Here is a 13663-nt window from a genome sequence, read left to right as displayed (position 1 = left end):
ACTCCTGGGCTCACGGGATCCTCCCACCTAGGCCTTCCAAAGTGTTGCGATAACAGTTGTGAGCCACTGTGCCTGGCCAATTTTATATAGGAGAGGGGAGTGTCTGGAGACGGGCAAAGGAGAGGTGTGTTCCCATGAGGATCCTTATCCTTCCTGAGCGGCATTAGTGGGAGGTAGCCAAGGGGTAGTGGGTAGGATTGAAGGGATTGCTAACTGCTAATATGATCTGAAATGTGGCAGAACTTGGAATTAACTTGGTAGGTCTGAGCATTGATACCGGAGTTACTCATGACAAAGGCAGTGTGAACTCTGACCCCGGAGGAAGAAGGGTTATTTTCAACAGTCTCTTCAGCTTGAATAGATTGTTGCTGTGTGTGATTAAGGTTTGGCGCATGACGCCTTTCCTCTTCATGGAGCTGACCTAAGGCGGAATATAAGGGGGATGGGAGGGGCGGCTTGGGAAATCAACACCTCCCACCCTCAGGACGGATAACTTGAAGGATATTCTGCAGCAGAGGCAGGAGTCTGGAGGCTGGGATGGTATCAGAAAGGGCCTCCCTGGGTGTTGGAGGCAGTGAAGACGAAGGGCGAGAATCCATTGGCCGCGCCAGTGCGCCATGGGGGCGATTGGGAGATCTTGTAGACCAACTGTCCGAGCCCGCTTGTCCACTCATTACTCTGGAATCCGAGTCCCAGCAGGGGCGCGGGAAACCGCTGCTCTGAGAAAAGGTACCTCCCCGCAGAAAGAGCGCGGGAAGTCCTGAGTTTTCCCGCCACGCCGAGGGCGTGACCCCTGACGTCAGAGCTCCGCCTCCACAAACTGGCGGCCGGTGGGCTCCGCCCTAAGCCAAGATGGCGATACGCGTGGGACCGGAAAGAGTTTATAGATTTCCCGTCTACCCTACCTCTGAGGTGAAGGTGGGACTGCCCTGTGGAGCCCCACCCTTTCCGTTATGCGCCCGCGCGGCGCAATGACGTAACAAGCCCGCCCACTGCTCATGTTGGGTTCCTGAGTTGTGCTGTGTCGACAACGGTAGTGACGCGTATTGCCCGGAGGATGGCGGACGCCGGCATTCGCCGCGTGGTTCCCAGTGACCTGTATCCCCTAGTGCTCGGCTTCCTGCGCGATAACCAACTCTCAGAGGTGGCCAATAAGTTCGCCAAAGCGACAGGAGCTGTGAGTTCCGGGCTTGTGGCGGGGACCGGGCGGAGATGACCACAAGGCTTCAGGCCTTGACATGCTTAGGTTTCCAGGTGGGGAAGTCTGTGGGGTCCGCCAGTCCAGTGTCTGCAAGGCCTTTACGCCGACTCCTCGGCAGTGACCAGAGAAAGCCTGCGGCCTCGGTCGCTCATCTTCCTCCAGGTCTGACTAGATATCGCTGAGTCTTGTTGCTTTTTTCTTGTGAGCCGTGCAGCGGCGGCAGCGTGGGAGCCTCGTGGCCCCAAGTCACATGGCTGGCAGAGTGCAGCGGGGAGCTAGAGCCTTGTCCACTGAGGACACTGGTTCTTCGGCATCTTCTGGGGGGCTTTTCGTTGGGTGAGGCAAACCGCAATTTGACCTTAGCCTCAGTCACATTTACTGGGAATCAAAAGCAAGTGAAATTGCTTTAGAATGAAGGTTGGGATTTTCGTTAGTAAAGAAGAAAATGAATGAAAGTAGAAGCAGAGTTTTGTTTTGAGTTACACTGAGAATTGAGCGTCATAAACAGCCCTACCAAGTAGGCATAGTAGTGGGCTTGGAGCTTTGGTTAATTGAATCAAACAAACCTAGGTTTGGGACCAGGCTCTGCCACTTTTAGATACGTGACCCGGGCAGTTTATTTAATCTTTCTGAGTCTTTCTACAGGGATGTCATCATCCATTTTATAGGATTTTTGTGAGTTTCAGTAAGATGATGTGTAAGAGTAGCAATCTCAGTGCTGGTACAGAGGAATCTTGTAAAAGTGAAAGCTGTACCATAGTTATGGCAATTTAGGATGCTCCAAACACATGTAAGAGTAAGAGAACCTGGAATGTGAAAGGTTTGTAACCTACATCAACGGACATTCCTGCATGGGAAGACACCTTGAGAGAGGAGAGAGTGGGGGTCTTCTGCAGGGATGATAGCATGACTAGGAAGGATGGCTTGCACTTTTAGCAGAATCAGGCTGCAAAAGCAAAGAATCAGATCAGCCTCAGAACTTCCTTAAGCTGGGACAGGCTGCCATGTGATCTAACTGCTTTCTTTATGAAACTGTTTAGAGTTGACTGTTAAGGAGACTGCAGAGAGTGCTTTCACAGTGGACTGGATGGAATTGGACATTTCAGAGTTAGGGTTCTTTTTTTTTTTTTTTTTTTTTTTTTTTTGAGACGGAGTCTCTGTTGCCCAGGCTGGAGTGCAATGGTGCGATCTTGGCTCATTGTAACCTCCCGCCCAAATTCAAGTGATTATCCTGCCTCAGCCTCCCAAGTAGCACCACCACGCCCGGCTAAGTTTTGTATCTTTAGTAGAAACGGGGTTTCACCATGTTGGCGAGACTGGTCTTGAACTCTTGACCTCAAGAAATCCACCCGCCTCAGCCTCTCAAAGTGCTGGGATTACAGGCGCGAGCCACCGTGCCCAGCCTCAGAATTAGGATTCTGAAATGGTTTTATGTGAGAAAAGCTAATCTTTGTGAAGAGCTTACTAAGGGTCAGATGCTAAGCCCTTTACGTGCATTTAATTTTTTTTTGTTGTTGAGGCGGAGTCTGGCTTTGTCGCCCAGGCTGGAGTGCAGTGGCACGATCTCAGCTCACTGCAACCTCTGCCTCCCAGGCTGAAGTGATTCTCCTTCCTCAGCTTTCCAAGTAGCTGAGACTACAGGTGTGCCCCACCATGCCCGGCTAATTTTTTTTTTTTTTTTTTTTTTGTATTTTTAGTAGAGACGGGGTTTCGCCATGTTGGCCAGGCTGCTCTTGAACTCCTGACCTCAAGAAATCTACTGCCTCAGCCTCCCAAAGTGCTGGGATTACAGATGTGAGCCACCGCACCCAGCCAACATGCATTATGTCTTGTCCTCTCAATAACTTAATGCGATGTGTAGTATTATCTCCATTTTATAGAAAAGAAAATAATCTCAGGGAGATTAGGTAATTTGTCCAAAGGTGAGTTCCCATCTGTACTGACTCTGATCCTTTACTCATTTTTGGACCACAGAGTCTCACTGTTGCCCAGGCGGGAGTGCAGTGGTGCAATCTCGCCTCATTGCAACTTTCGCCTCCCAGGTTCAAGCGATTCTTGTGCCTCAGCCCGTGCCTCAGCCTCCCGAATAGCTGGGATTACAGGCGCCTGCCTCCATGCCCAGCTAATGTTCGTATCTTTAGTAGAGATAGGGTTTCACCATACCAGCCAGGCTGGTCTCAAATTCCTGATCAGGTGATCTGCCCACCTCAGCCTCCCAAAGTGTTGGGATTACAGGCCCGTGAGCCACTGCACCTGGCCTGATCCTGTACTCTTCTGTGTATTGTTTTGTGTTTGGTTGTTTCTTTTAGAGGGTCTCACTCTGTTGCCCAGGCTGGAGTACAGTGATGCAATCATAGCTCGCTGTAGTGTCGAACTCCTGGGCTCAGGCAATCCTCCTGCCTCAGTCACTGGAGTAGCTAGGACTACAGACATGCGCCACCACACCTGGCTAATTTTTTTTTTTTTTTGAGACAGGAGTTTCGCTCTTGTTGCCCAGGCTGGAGTGCAATAGTGCAATCTCGGCTTACCACAACCTTCACCTCCCGGGTTCAAGCGATTCTCCTGTCTTAGCCTCCTGAGTAGCTGGGATTATTACAGGCATGCGCCACCATGCCCAGCTAATTTTGTATTTTTAGTAGAGACGGAGTTTCTCCATGTTGGTCAGGCTGGTCTCGAACTCCCGATCTCAGATGATCCACCCGACTCAGCCTCACAAAGTGTTGGGATTACAGGTGTTTAGCCACCACAGGCCGAGCCACCACAATGCCATTGCAATCCAACCTGGGCGACCAAGAGCGAAATTCCGTCTCAAAAAAAAGAGAGAGATGGAGGTCTCACTGTCTTGCCCAGGCTGATCTTGAACTCCTGTCCTTAAGTGATCCTCCTGCCTTGGCCTGCCAAAGTGTTAGTGTACCTGCGCCCGGCCTGAATGCATTTTTTTTTTTTGAGACTTACTCTGTTGCCTAGGCTGGAGTACAATGGTGTGATACTGTCTCACTGCAACCTCAGCCTCCTGGGTTAAAGCGATTCTCCTGCCTCAGCCTCCTGAGTAGCTGGGATTACAGGTGTGCGCCACCACACCCAGTTAATTTTTTGTGTTTTTGGTAGAGACGGGGTTTCACCATGTTGGCCAGGCTGGTCTCAAACTCCTGACCTCGTGATCTGCCTACCTCGACCTCCCAAAGTGCTGGGATTACAGCAGACCTGAGCCACCGTGCCTGGCACCTAATGCAGTTCTTTACATTCAATACAGTACTTACCAGTCTTGTTTCTTTCTTTTTTTTTTTTTTTTGAGACAGTCTTGGTCTGTCGCCCAGGCTGGAGTGCAGTGGCGCGATCTCGGCTCACTGCACCCTCCGCCTCTGGGGTTCAAGCGATTCTCCTGCCTTAGCCTCCCGAGTACCTGGGATTACAGGCACCTGCCACCACACCCAGCTAAGAGACAGGGTTTCTCCATGTTGGCCAGGCTGGTCTTGAACTTCTGGCCTCAGGCGATCTGCCCGCCTTGGCCTCCCAGAGTGTTGGGATTATAGGCGTGAGCCACCACATCCGGCCTGGAGGCTTATTTCTAATGATTTGGTATTATAATCCACATTGCAGGAAAAACCTTCTTGTATTAGTGTTTGTACCCTCAAGTAATGGATAAGATTACATTCTTAGATAGTACATTGCTAGAATAAAGAGAAAGACTTTTTTTTTTGGCAGGGGGGTAGAGATGAGGGTCTTGCTATATTGCTCGGGCTGGTCTTGAACTCCTGGCATCCAGTGATCCTCCTGTCTCAGCCTCCCAAAGTGCTCAGATAACATGAGATAACAGGCATAAGCCACTGTGCCTAGTCAAAAGTGATATGCTTTTTTTTTTTGAAATGGAGCCTTGCTTTTGTTGCCCAGGCTGGAGTGCAGTGGCGCGATCTCCTAGGTTCAAGTGATTCTCCTGTTTCAGCCTCCTAGGTTCAAGCGATTCTCCTGCTTCAGCCTCCCAAGTAGCTGGGATTACAGACGTGTGCCATCACGCTGGGCTAATTTTTGTTTTAGTAGAGATGGGGTTTCACCATGTTGGCCAGGCTGGTCTTGAACTCCTGACCTCGACCTCTTGATCTGCCTGCCTCGGCCTTCCAAAGTGCTAGGATTACAAGCATGAGCCACCGTGACTGGCTGATTTTTTTTTTTTTTTTTTTTTTTTAGGACTTTGATCAATATGGATTGGCGGGCAGGGGGTTAGATGGTTAGATGGTGCCACAAACATAGGAGTAGCCCGTTTTTTATAGCAGAAATTGGGACATCCACAAATAGAATATTTTTCTCCTGATTTATGCACGTAGCAAAAGTTTTATGAAGATGTAACATTTATACCAAGTTTAGTAATTATGTATATAACAGGCCACATTTAATGAAAGCATAACCAGGATAAAATAATTTCCTTACCCAGCTCTTTTTCTTCTACAGACACAGCAGGATGCCAATGCCTCTTCCCTCTTAGACATCTATAGCTTCTGGCTCAAGTAAGCCTTTCCTGTTCCATTTTGGCTATTTTCTCCCCCAAGATGGGCTGGGTTATGTTTCTTGGTTTGGGAAGATTCCAGTCTCCTAGAAGTTGGTCTAATCTACCTCAGCAGGTCTGCGAAGGTCCCAGAGCGAAAGTTACAGGCAAATGGACCAGTGGCCAAGAAAGCTAAGAAGAAGGCCTCATCCAGTGACAGTAGTGAGGACAGCAGTGAGGAGGAGGAGGAAGTTCAAGGGCCTCCAGCAAAGAAGCCTGGTAAGGCAGAGTAGTGGGTGGGCTTGGTGGTGCCAGGAAAAGAATTTACAGCCTGCTTGTTTTACATGGCTGATTCTTACTGGGACCTGTGTTTTTGTTCAGCTGTACCTGCCAAGCGAGTCAGTCTGCCTCCTGGGAAGGCTGCAGCCAAAGCATCAGAGAGCAGCAGCAGTGAAGAGTCCAGTGATGACGATGAGGAGGAGGACCAAAAGAAGCAGCCTGTCCAGGTTTGCAGCTTTGGGAAGAAAAAGGGGTTTAAGGATTGGAAAGGAAGAAACCTAAAATCTTGGCCTCTAGCTTGTAACCAAGGAGTGATGGCGGCAATACAATAGGTGATTATGAGGAAGAAAATCTGGGGATTTTCAGGGAGCTGGTAAAAGTATGAGGTCTGGAAGGGATGTGTGAGGTTGAGGTCAGGCTCAGAATCTAGAGGAAATTAAATCCATTCTGCTTGAGGAGTTTGGGTTCTTCTGGGACACTATTCAGGGCTCCAAGAATAAGATAGAGTGTTTTCTTGGGAGCTTTGGCAGGATAGGGCAGGAACAGGGCCAATGTATCAAGTGGCTGAACTTTATTGTTTCTTAAGAGTTTTTTGCCCTTTCCATATCCTGTCCTTAGTTTTCTCTTGCTCTTATTGCTCCATTAGGCCCCTAAAAATAAAAGGGACCTAGGATGCCCTTTGGGTACCCGGAAGCTTTTGCTGATTTCTCTCCTTGTGTCTTTTCTAACAGAAGAGAGTTAAGCCCCAAGCCAAGGCAGCCAAAGCTCCTCCTAAGAAGGCCAAGAGCTCTGAGTCTGATTCTGACTCAAGCTCCGAGGATGAGCCACCAAAGAACCAGAAGCCAAAGAGAACACCTGTGGCAGTTAAAGCTCAGACTAAAATCCCTCCCAAACCAGGTACTGTTTCTGTTCCCAAGAGGCTGGGCCGGGGACCAGATTGCTCTGGGGACTGGAGTTAAAATTGCTGATTTGGCACAGGGGTGAAATGGTACTGTTTGTTGAACTGGAGGTATTGATTACTGGTCTTTTAGTTTTAAAGGTTTTACTAATAAATAACAAGATTTCATAGGAGCTAGTAAATAGAGAAAGTTATTGCAGCAAGGAAAAATGTGTATTTTTTTAAATGGTATCCATTTGGTATTCTTTGAAGTTTCATAGACATTTTATGTTTTCACACATCCCATTCCACTGTAACCACTTAAATATCTATTTGTTGTGCTTTTCACTGCCATATTTACTCTTCTACGTTCATTCTATGAGACAAATGAGAATTTTTCTTTTTTTTCTGTAACTTGTGATGAGGGTTAGATTATTTCTCTGAATGGAGGTTGACGTGAAAGATTTTAGAGGGCATATTGAGATTATTTATGTCATCTTTTCTAAGAAGACAGTTTTATTCCTGTCATGGGATAGGAAAGGTATCCTTTGATGTGGTAAACCATGGCTGGCATTCTCCTTGATGGCTGCTCTAAAGTTGAAAGAACTGGTGGACTCCTGGCCAGGCACAGTGGCTCACACCTATAATCCCAGCACTTTGGGAGGCTGAGGCAGGTGGATTGCTTGAGGTCAGGAGTTCAAGACCGGCCTGGCCAACATGGCAAAACGCTGTCTCTACTAAAAATATAAAAATTAGCTGGGCATGGTGGTGGGCACCTGTAATCCCAGCTACTCCAGAGGCTGAGGCGGGAGAGTTGCCTGAAGCACTGCACACTAGCCTGTGCAACAGAGCCAGAATCCATCTCCAAAAAAAAAAAAAAAAGAAATTGGTGGACTCCTAAGTTCTCTGCTCATAGGAAGGAAGTTTTTCATGGTCCTGACTTGCCCTAATACTCCTTACTCTTTCTTTTTCTTGGGTATTCCAGCTCGAGCAGCACCTAAAGTAGCCAATGGTAAACCAGCCAGTAGCAGCAGCAGCAGCAGCAGCAGCAGTAGCAGTGATGACTCAGAGGAGGAGAAGACAGCAGCCACCCCCAAGAAGGTCTGGGCCATAACTTCTATCAGGGAAGAGGTGACCAGGGTGGGATGTGTGTGTGTCTCCATTCCCTGGCAGGATTGGTTGGGTCAGCATTTTCCTGTGGTAATCAATTTTCTTTCTAATGCAGGCTGTACCTAAAAAGCAAGTTGTGACCAAGGCCCCAGTGAAAGCAGCTGCCACCCCTACCCAGAAGAGTTCCAGCAGTGAGGAGGATTCCTCCAGTGAGGAGGAAGAGGAGCAAAAAAAACCCATGAAAAATAAACCAGGTGACTGGACATGAGGAGCGAAGCTGTATGACTGTGGTCGGGGCCCAGCTACAGTAACCACATGGACCTCTCCATAGAGCTGCTTGAGCGTCCTCAAGACATGACAGCTAGCTTCTCCCAGCACTAGTGATCCGGGAAAGCAAGGAGAAATCTCACAGTGCCTTGTATAATCTAGACTCAGAAGTGACACCATGTTCTGTTAGAACTGAGCCATTGATTCTGGCCCATACTCAAGTGAGGGGGAATTAAGCTTCATTTCTAGAAGAAAGTAGGATCAAAAAAAGTTGTAGACATATCTTAAAACCATCACACTATCCTTTTTAAACAGGTCCCTACAGTTCAGTCCCCCCGCCTTCTGCTCCCCCACCAAAGAAGTCTCTGGGAACCCAGCCTCCCAAGAAGGCTGTGGAGAAGCAGCAGCCTGTGGAAAGCAGTGAAGACAGCAGTGATGAGTCTGGTGAGTCAGAGGGATGCAGCCTCCCCTCAGCATGGGTCTGGAGGAGGGGATGAGGAATTAAGGGAGAGAGAAAGCCTTCCATCCTTCCATTGCTTTTTGCTTAAAGCAAGACAGAGCTAAGGCTCTGTGTGTGTCTTTGCATTCTTTTTATTGCTGTCCTGGTTGGGTTGGGACTCTGGACCCAGCATAATGCTACAGGTTCTCCTCAGATTCAAGTTCTGAAGAAGAGAAGAAACCCCCAACTAAGGCAGTCATCTCTAAAGCAACCACTAAACCACCTCCAGCAAAGAAAGCAGCAGAGAGCTCTTCAGACAGCTCAGGTAAGGCATATGGAGGCCCTCAGTTCAGTGAGATGCTCAGGCAGCTGCTAAGGGCTCCCCTGAATCTGATTTGGGGAGCTGTTGATTCCATCCCTTCTGTGTCTAGACTCTGACAGCTCTGAGGATGATGAAGCTCCTTCTAAGCCAGGTGGTACCACCAAGAATTCTTCAAATAAGCCAGCTGTCACCACCAAGTCACCTGCAGCAAAGCCAGCTGCAGCCCCCAAGCAACCTGTGGGCGGTGGCCAGAAGCTTCTGACGAGAAAGGCTGACAGCAGCTCCAGTGAGGAAGAGAGCAGCTCCAGTGAGGAGGATAAGACAAAGAAGATGGTGGCCACCACTAAGCCCAAGGCGACTGCCAAAGCAGCTCCACCTCTGCCTGCCAAGCAGGCTCCTCAGGGTAGTAGGGACAGCAGCTCTGATTCAGACAGCTCCAGCAGTGAGGAGGAGGAAGAGAAGACATCTAAGTCTACAGTTAAGAAGAAGCCACAGAAGGTAGCAGGAGGTGTAGCCCCTTCCAAGCCAGCCTCTGCAAAGAAAGGAAAGGCTGAGAGCAGCAGCAGTTCTTCCTCTGATGACTCCAGTGAGGAGGAGGAAGAGAAGCCCAAGGGCAAGGGCTCTCCAAGACCACAAGCCCCCAAGGCCAGTGGCATCTCTGCACTGACTGCCCAGAATGGAAAAGCAGCTAAGAACAGCGAGGAGGAGGAAGAAGAAAAGAAAAAGGCAGCAGTGGTAGTTTCCAAATCAGGTCTGTACCCAATGAACATGCCCTCTGGGTTTTGTCCCCCCAAACCAGGATGGGATATACTCTTTGAGAGTGGGGTAGTGAGAGGAGGCCCACCACTGGGCTTCCAGTTGTGGAAACTGGGAGGAAGAACAGGAAACTGGTCTCCGTTTTTTTTTTTTTAATTAGAGTCTCACTGTGTCACCCAGGCCAGGGTGCAATGGCATGATCACGGCTTGTGCAGCCTTAACCTCATGGACTCAGGTGATCTTTCCACCTCAGCCTCCGGAGTAGCCAGGACTACAAGCATGCACCACCATGTCTGGCTCATTTTTTAACTTTTTATAGAGACAAAATCTCACAATATTTCCCAGGCTGATCTGAATTTCCTGGGCTCAAGCGATCCTCCTACCTTGGCCTCCCAAAATGCTGGGGTTACAGTTGTGAGCCACTGCACTCGGCCTGAGTCTGCCTTTTTGTTTTGTAGGTTCATTAAAGAAGCGGAAGCAGAATGAGGCTGCCAAGGAGGCAGAGACTCCTCAGGCCAAGAAGATAAAGCTTCAGACCCCTAACACATTTCCAAAAAGGAAGAAAGTAAGTTGTCTCACTTTCCTCTCAGGAGCCAGCTCTTTAAAAGTAGAAAAATCTAGGATCATCTGGACAGCTCTGCCTGGCGTGACCTGGCACATGTGCCCATGTGTATCACTCAGGAGAGCTGTTACATGACCACTCTGTCTTTAATTTCCTACTTCATTCTTCTGTAGGGAGAAAAAAGGGCATCATCCCCATTCCGAAGGGTCAGGGAGGAGGAAATTGAGGTGGATTCACGAGTTGCAGACAACTCCTTTGATGCCAAGGTGAGAGAGAGATCTGTGCCATTCTTGGGAGGGAGGATGGGTAGAGTCAGAGAGGACAGCTCTTGGTTCAGGTTGGTGGGAATCTTCTCTGGGTTCAGGTTTCCTTGAGCAGGGAGTAGAAAGAATAAAGTGACAGGGCCCCAGCATGGTCCTCCTCTGTTAATCCCCCTCTCAACTTACCAGCGAGGTGCAGCCGGAGACTGGGGAGAGCGAGCCAATCAGGTTTTGAAGTTCACCAAAGGCAAGTCCTTCCGGCATGAGAAAACCAAGAAGAAGCGCGGCAGCTACCGGGGAGGCTCAATCTCTGTCCAGGTCAATTCTATTAAGTTTGACAGCGAGTGACCTGAGGCTATCTTTGGTGAAGCAAGGGTGATGATCGGAGACTACTTACTTTCTCCAGTGGACCTGGGAACCCTCAGCTCTCTAGTTGAGGGTCTTGATGAGGACAGAAGTTTAGAGTAGGTCCTAAGACTTTACAGTGTAACATCCTCTCTGGTCCTTTTCTGTGTTCCTAGTTTTGTACAGACTTGTTTTTGAGTGTTGAGTAGCAGGGACAAAATAAGGGAATGTTATTTTTTAAGAAAATTCATTTTCATTGTTGTCTCTTTCCTTTTCTGTGAAAGTCCTCATACTGAGAAATTTGTATATTTTATATTAAATCACTTACTATTGATTTTTGTTGTGATTTTCAAAGGTGGATTCCCACAGATAAAATCTTGGCTATTGCCCTAAATATAGTAAAGGGTCACATGTGTGACTTTTTATAATAAGAAGAAAATTCTGCCTTTGTGAGGGCACATGTCCAAATTTCATCCTTCCTTCCCTCAAAACCCTAGAGAGGGGCATTAAAGAATTGTTGATGTATATGCAATATCTGTTAAGCATGCACTATGTATTTCATCCTCATTTATTGGGTCTGGGACTGAAGTTTTTAGCCAGCATGGACCTAACCTACGTTTTGGGATAAAATTCACTGTTTTGTTACAGGCAAAATTCTGGTGTGGCGTGAATGCCATGGGTCATTCTGAATATATTTTTTTCTGTAATTTTATCATTACATGATGTTTGCAATACGTGCTTTGTTTTTTTAATTTGGAAGCAAACTTTTCTACTGTTGAAAGACATTTTTTGACAACTTGACCCTTCCTAGTATTGAGTACTAAGTTGAGAACTCCATTTTCTCTTTTTCTACAGTATAGAGAACAAAATGACATTAGTTTGAAAAATACATATCACTTGGTGTCACTGTCTTGGTTGCAGTGGTGATACAGAATTGGCTTCATTAATTCCTACATGGTTGAGAATCACTGATCAAGAAAGTAGGAAAAAAAAACGTTAAAACCTCAATCCTCAGTAGGAAGGTAGATTACATTAGGTGAAATTATAGGTAATCTATGTATGTGCTGATGGGGTTGAAAAGAAACTTACAGAGCATATTACCTGATAAACTTGAGTGGGTTTGGGAGAACAAACTAACAGGATTATTGTGTCTCGTAGTTGGTACCTGGGAGCAATTGACATGCCCCCTTCAGAACCTTAACTGTTAGTAACAGTGGCTGTAACAACACAAACCAGTGACCAGAGATACAGCTCTTAGGCCAAGCTGGCCTGACGGTATGACTGCAGGAAGTGACTGAGCAGTAGTGGTACTCAGCCAGACCAAGACGGAGAGGGAAGAGTCCACAGCTTTCTGGAGGCTAAGGCATTCCGGTGGTAGGAAAGTGTGCCCCAAGCCTTCATGGATGAGTTATAGGTCTTAAGATTAGTCTCCTCTTGTTTGGATTCCATACTTGCTAAATAACCTGATAATAACCTGGTTTTCCATGTAACTGCCTCTAGGAAGAAAATGTACTGTTCATGCTGACACAGATATTTCAGTCTGCATGGTAAAAGTTCTACATCTTACCACAAAATAATAAACTGGCTGGTTTATAATGTGTCTTGGGAGTTTTATTATTGTGAATCTAAACCCCTTCCACCCCCTAGTCAAACCAGAACAACTTTGGTGCCAGTTATAGGACTGGGGTCCAGACCTGTGATTTCACTGCAGAGGCCTTTTGGCAGCAGCTTGCAGGGTTTTCCTGGCCACAGCTTGTCTCACGGTGCCTTTTCCAGGCTGTATTCTGGAATATAGCCAATAGTCCAAATTGGGGGTTGGCAAAATGGCCTATGGGTCAAATCCAGCCCATGATTTGTTTTTATATTACCTAGGAGCTAAGAATGGTTTTTACATTTGTAGAGGTCTTTTAAAAAGAGAGAGAATATGTGACAGAAATCTTATCAATGGCCCACAAAGCCTAAGATATTTAGGATGCAGCCCTTTACAGAAGAAGTTTGCCAATCCCTGGACTAAATCAGCAATTCCTAAGACATCAGCTGAAAATTAGGATCATCTGAGGAACTTAGAAACGCGGGTACTCGCAAATCAAAACCACAACGAGATACCATCTCACACCAGTTAGAATGGCGATCATTAAAAAGTCAGGAATCAACAGGTGCTGGAGAGGATGTGGAGAAATAGCAACACTTTTATACTGTTGGTTGGACTGTAAACTACTTCAACCATTGTGGAAGACAGTGTGGCAATTCCTCAAGGATCTAGAACTAGAAATACCATTTGACCCAGCCATCCCATTACTGCGTATATACCCAAAGGATTATAAATCATGCTGCTATAAAGACACATGCACACGTATGTTTATTGCAGCACTATTCACAATAGCAAAGACTTGAAACCAACCCAAATGTCCATCAATGATAGACTGGATTAAGAAAATGTGGCACATATACACCATGGAATACTATGCAGCCACAAAAAAGGATGAGTTCCTGTCCTTTGTAGGGACATGGATGAAGCTGGAAACCATCATTCTCAGCAAACTATCACAAGGACAGAAAACCAAACACCGCATGTTCTCACTTAAAGGTGGGAATTGAACAATGAGAACACCTGGACACGGGGTGGGGAACATCACACCCCGGAGCCTAACGTGGGGTTGGGGGAGGGAAGGGATAGCATTAGGAGAAATACCTAATGTAAATGACAGTTAATGGGTGCAGCAAACCAACATGGCACATGTATACATATGTAACAAACCTGCATG

General features: G+C 47.2%; 1 protein-coding gene across 4 annotated transcripts; it reads left to right on the top strand.

Annotated features, from left to right (window-relative positions):
* Positions 1–830: 830 nt before the first annotated feature.
* Positions 831–12498, top strand: NOLC1 (nucleolar and coiled-body phosphoprotein 1). 4 transcript variants are annotated; one of them, XM_055251125.2, is made up of 13 exons: positions 831–1177; positions 5648–5703; positions 5815–5960; positions 6063–6187; positions 6692–6857; positions 7823–7938; positions 8063–8201; positions 8530–8658; positions 8868–8978; positions 9085–9726; positions 10190–10296; positions 10467–10559; positions 10743–12498. In XM_055251125.2, the coding sequence occupies exons 1-13, from the start codon at positions 1058–1060 to the stop codon at positions 10899–10901; spliced, it is 2109 nt and encodes a 702-aa protein (XP_055107100.1). In that variant the 5' UTR covers positions 831–1057; the 3' UTR covers positions 10902–12498. The 4 variants fall into 4 exon arrangements, with proteins under 4 accessions (XP_055107100.1, XP_055107109.1, XP_063483633.1 ...); XM_055251134.2 differs by having other exon boundaries at positions 851–1177; positions 5818–5960; XM_063627563.1 differs by having other exon boundaries at positions 976–1177; positions 7823–7968.
* The last annotated feature ends 1165 nt before the right edge of the window (positions 12499–13663 follow it).

Source organism: Symphalangus syndactylus, chromosome 2, assembly GCF_028878055.3.
Source record: "Symphalangus syndactylus isolate Jambi chromosome 2, NHGRI_mSymSyn1-v2.1_pri, whole genome shotgun sequence".
NCBI classification, from domain to species: Eukaryota; Metazoa; Chordata; class Mammalia; order Primates; family Hylobatidae; genus Symphalangus; species Symphalangus syndactylus.
The sequence above is the reverse complement of the archived record's forward strand: the minus strand, read 5'-3'. Positions and strand labels throughout refer to the sequence as shown.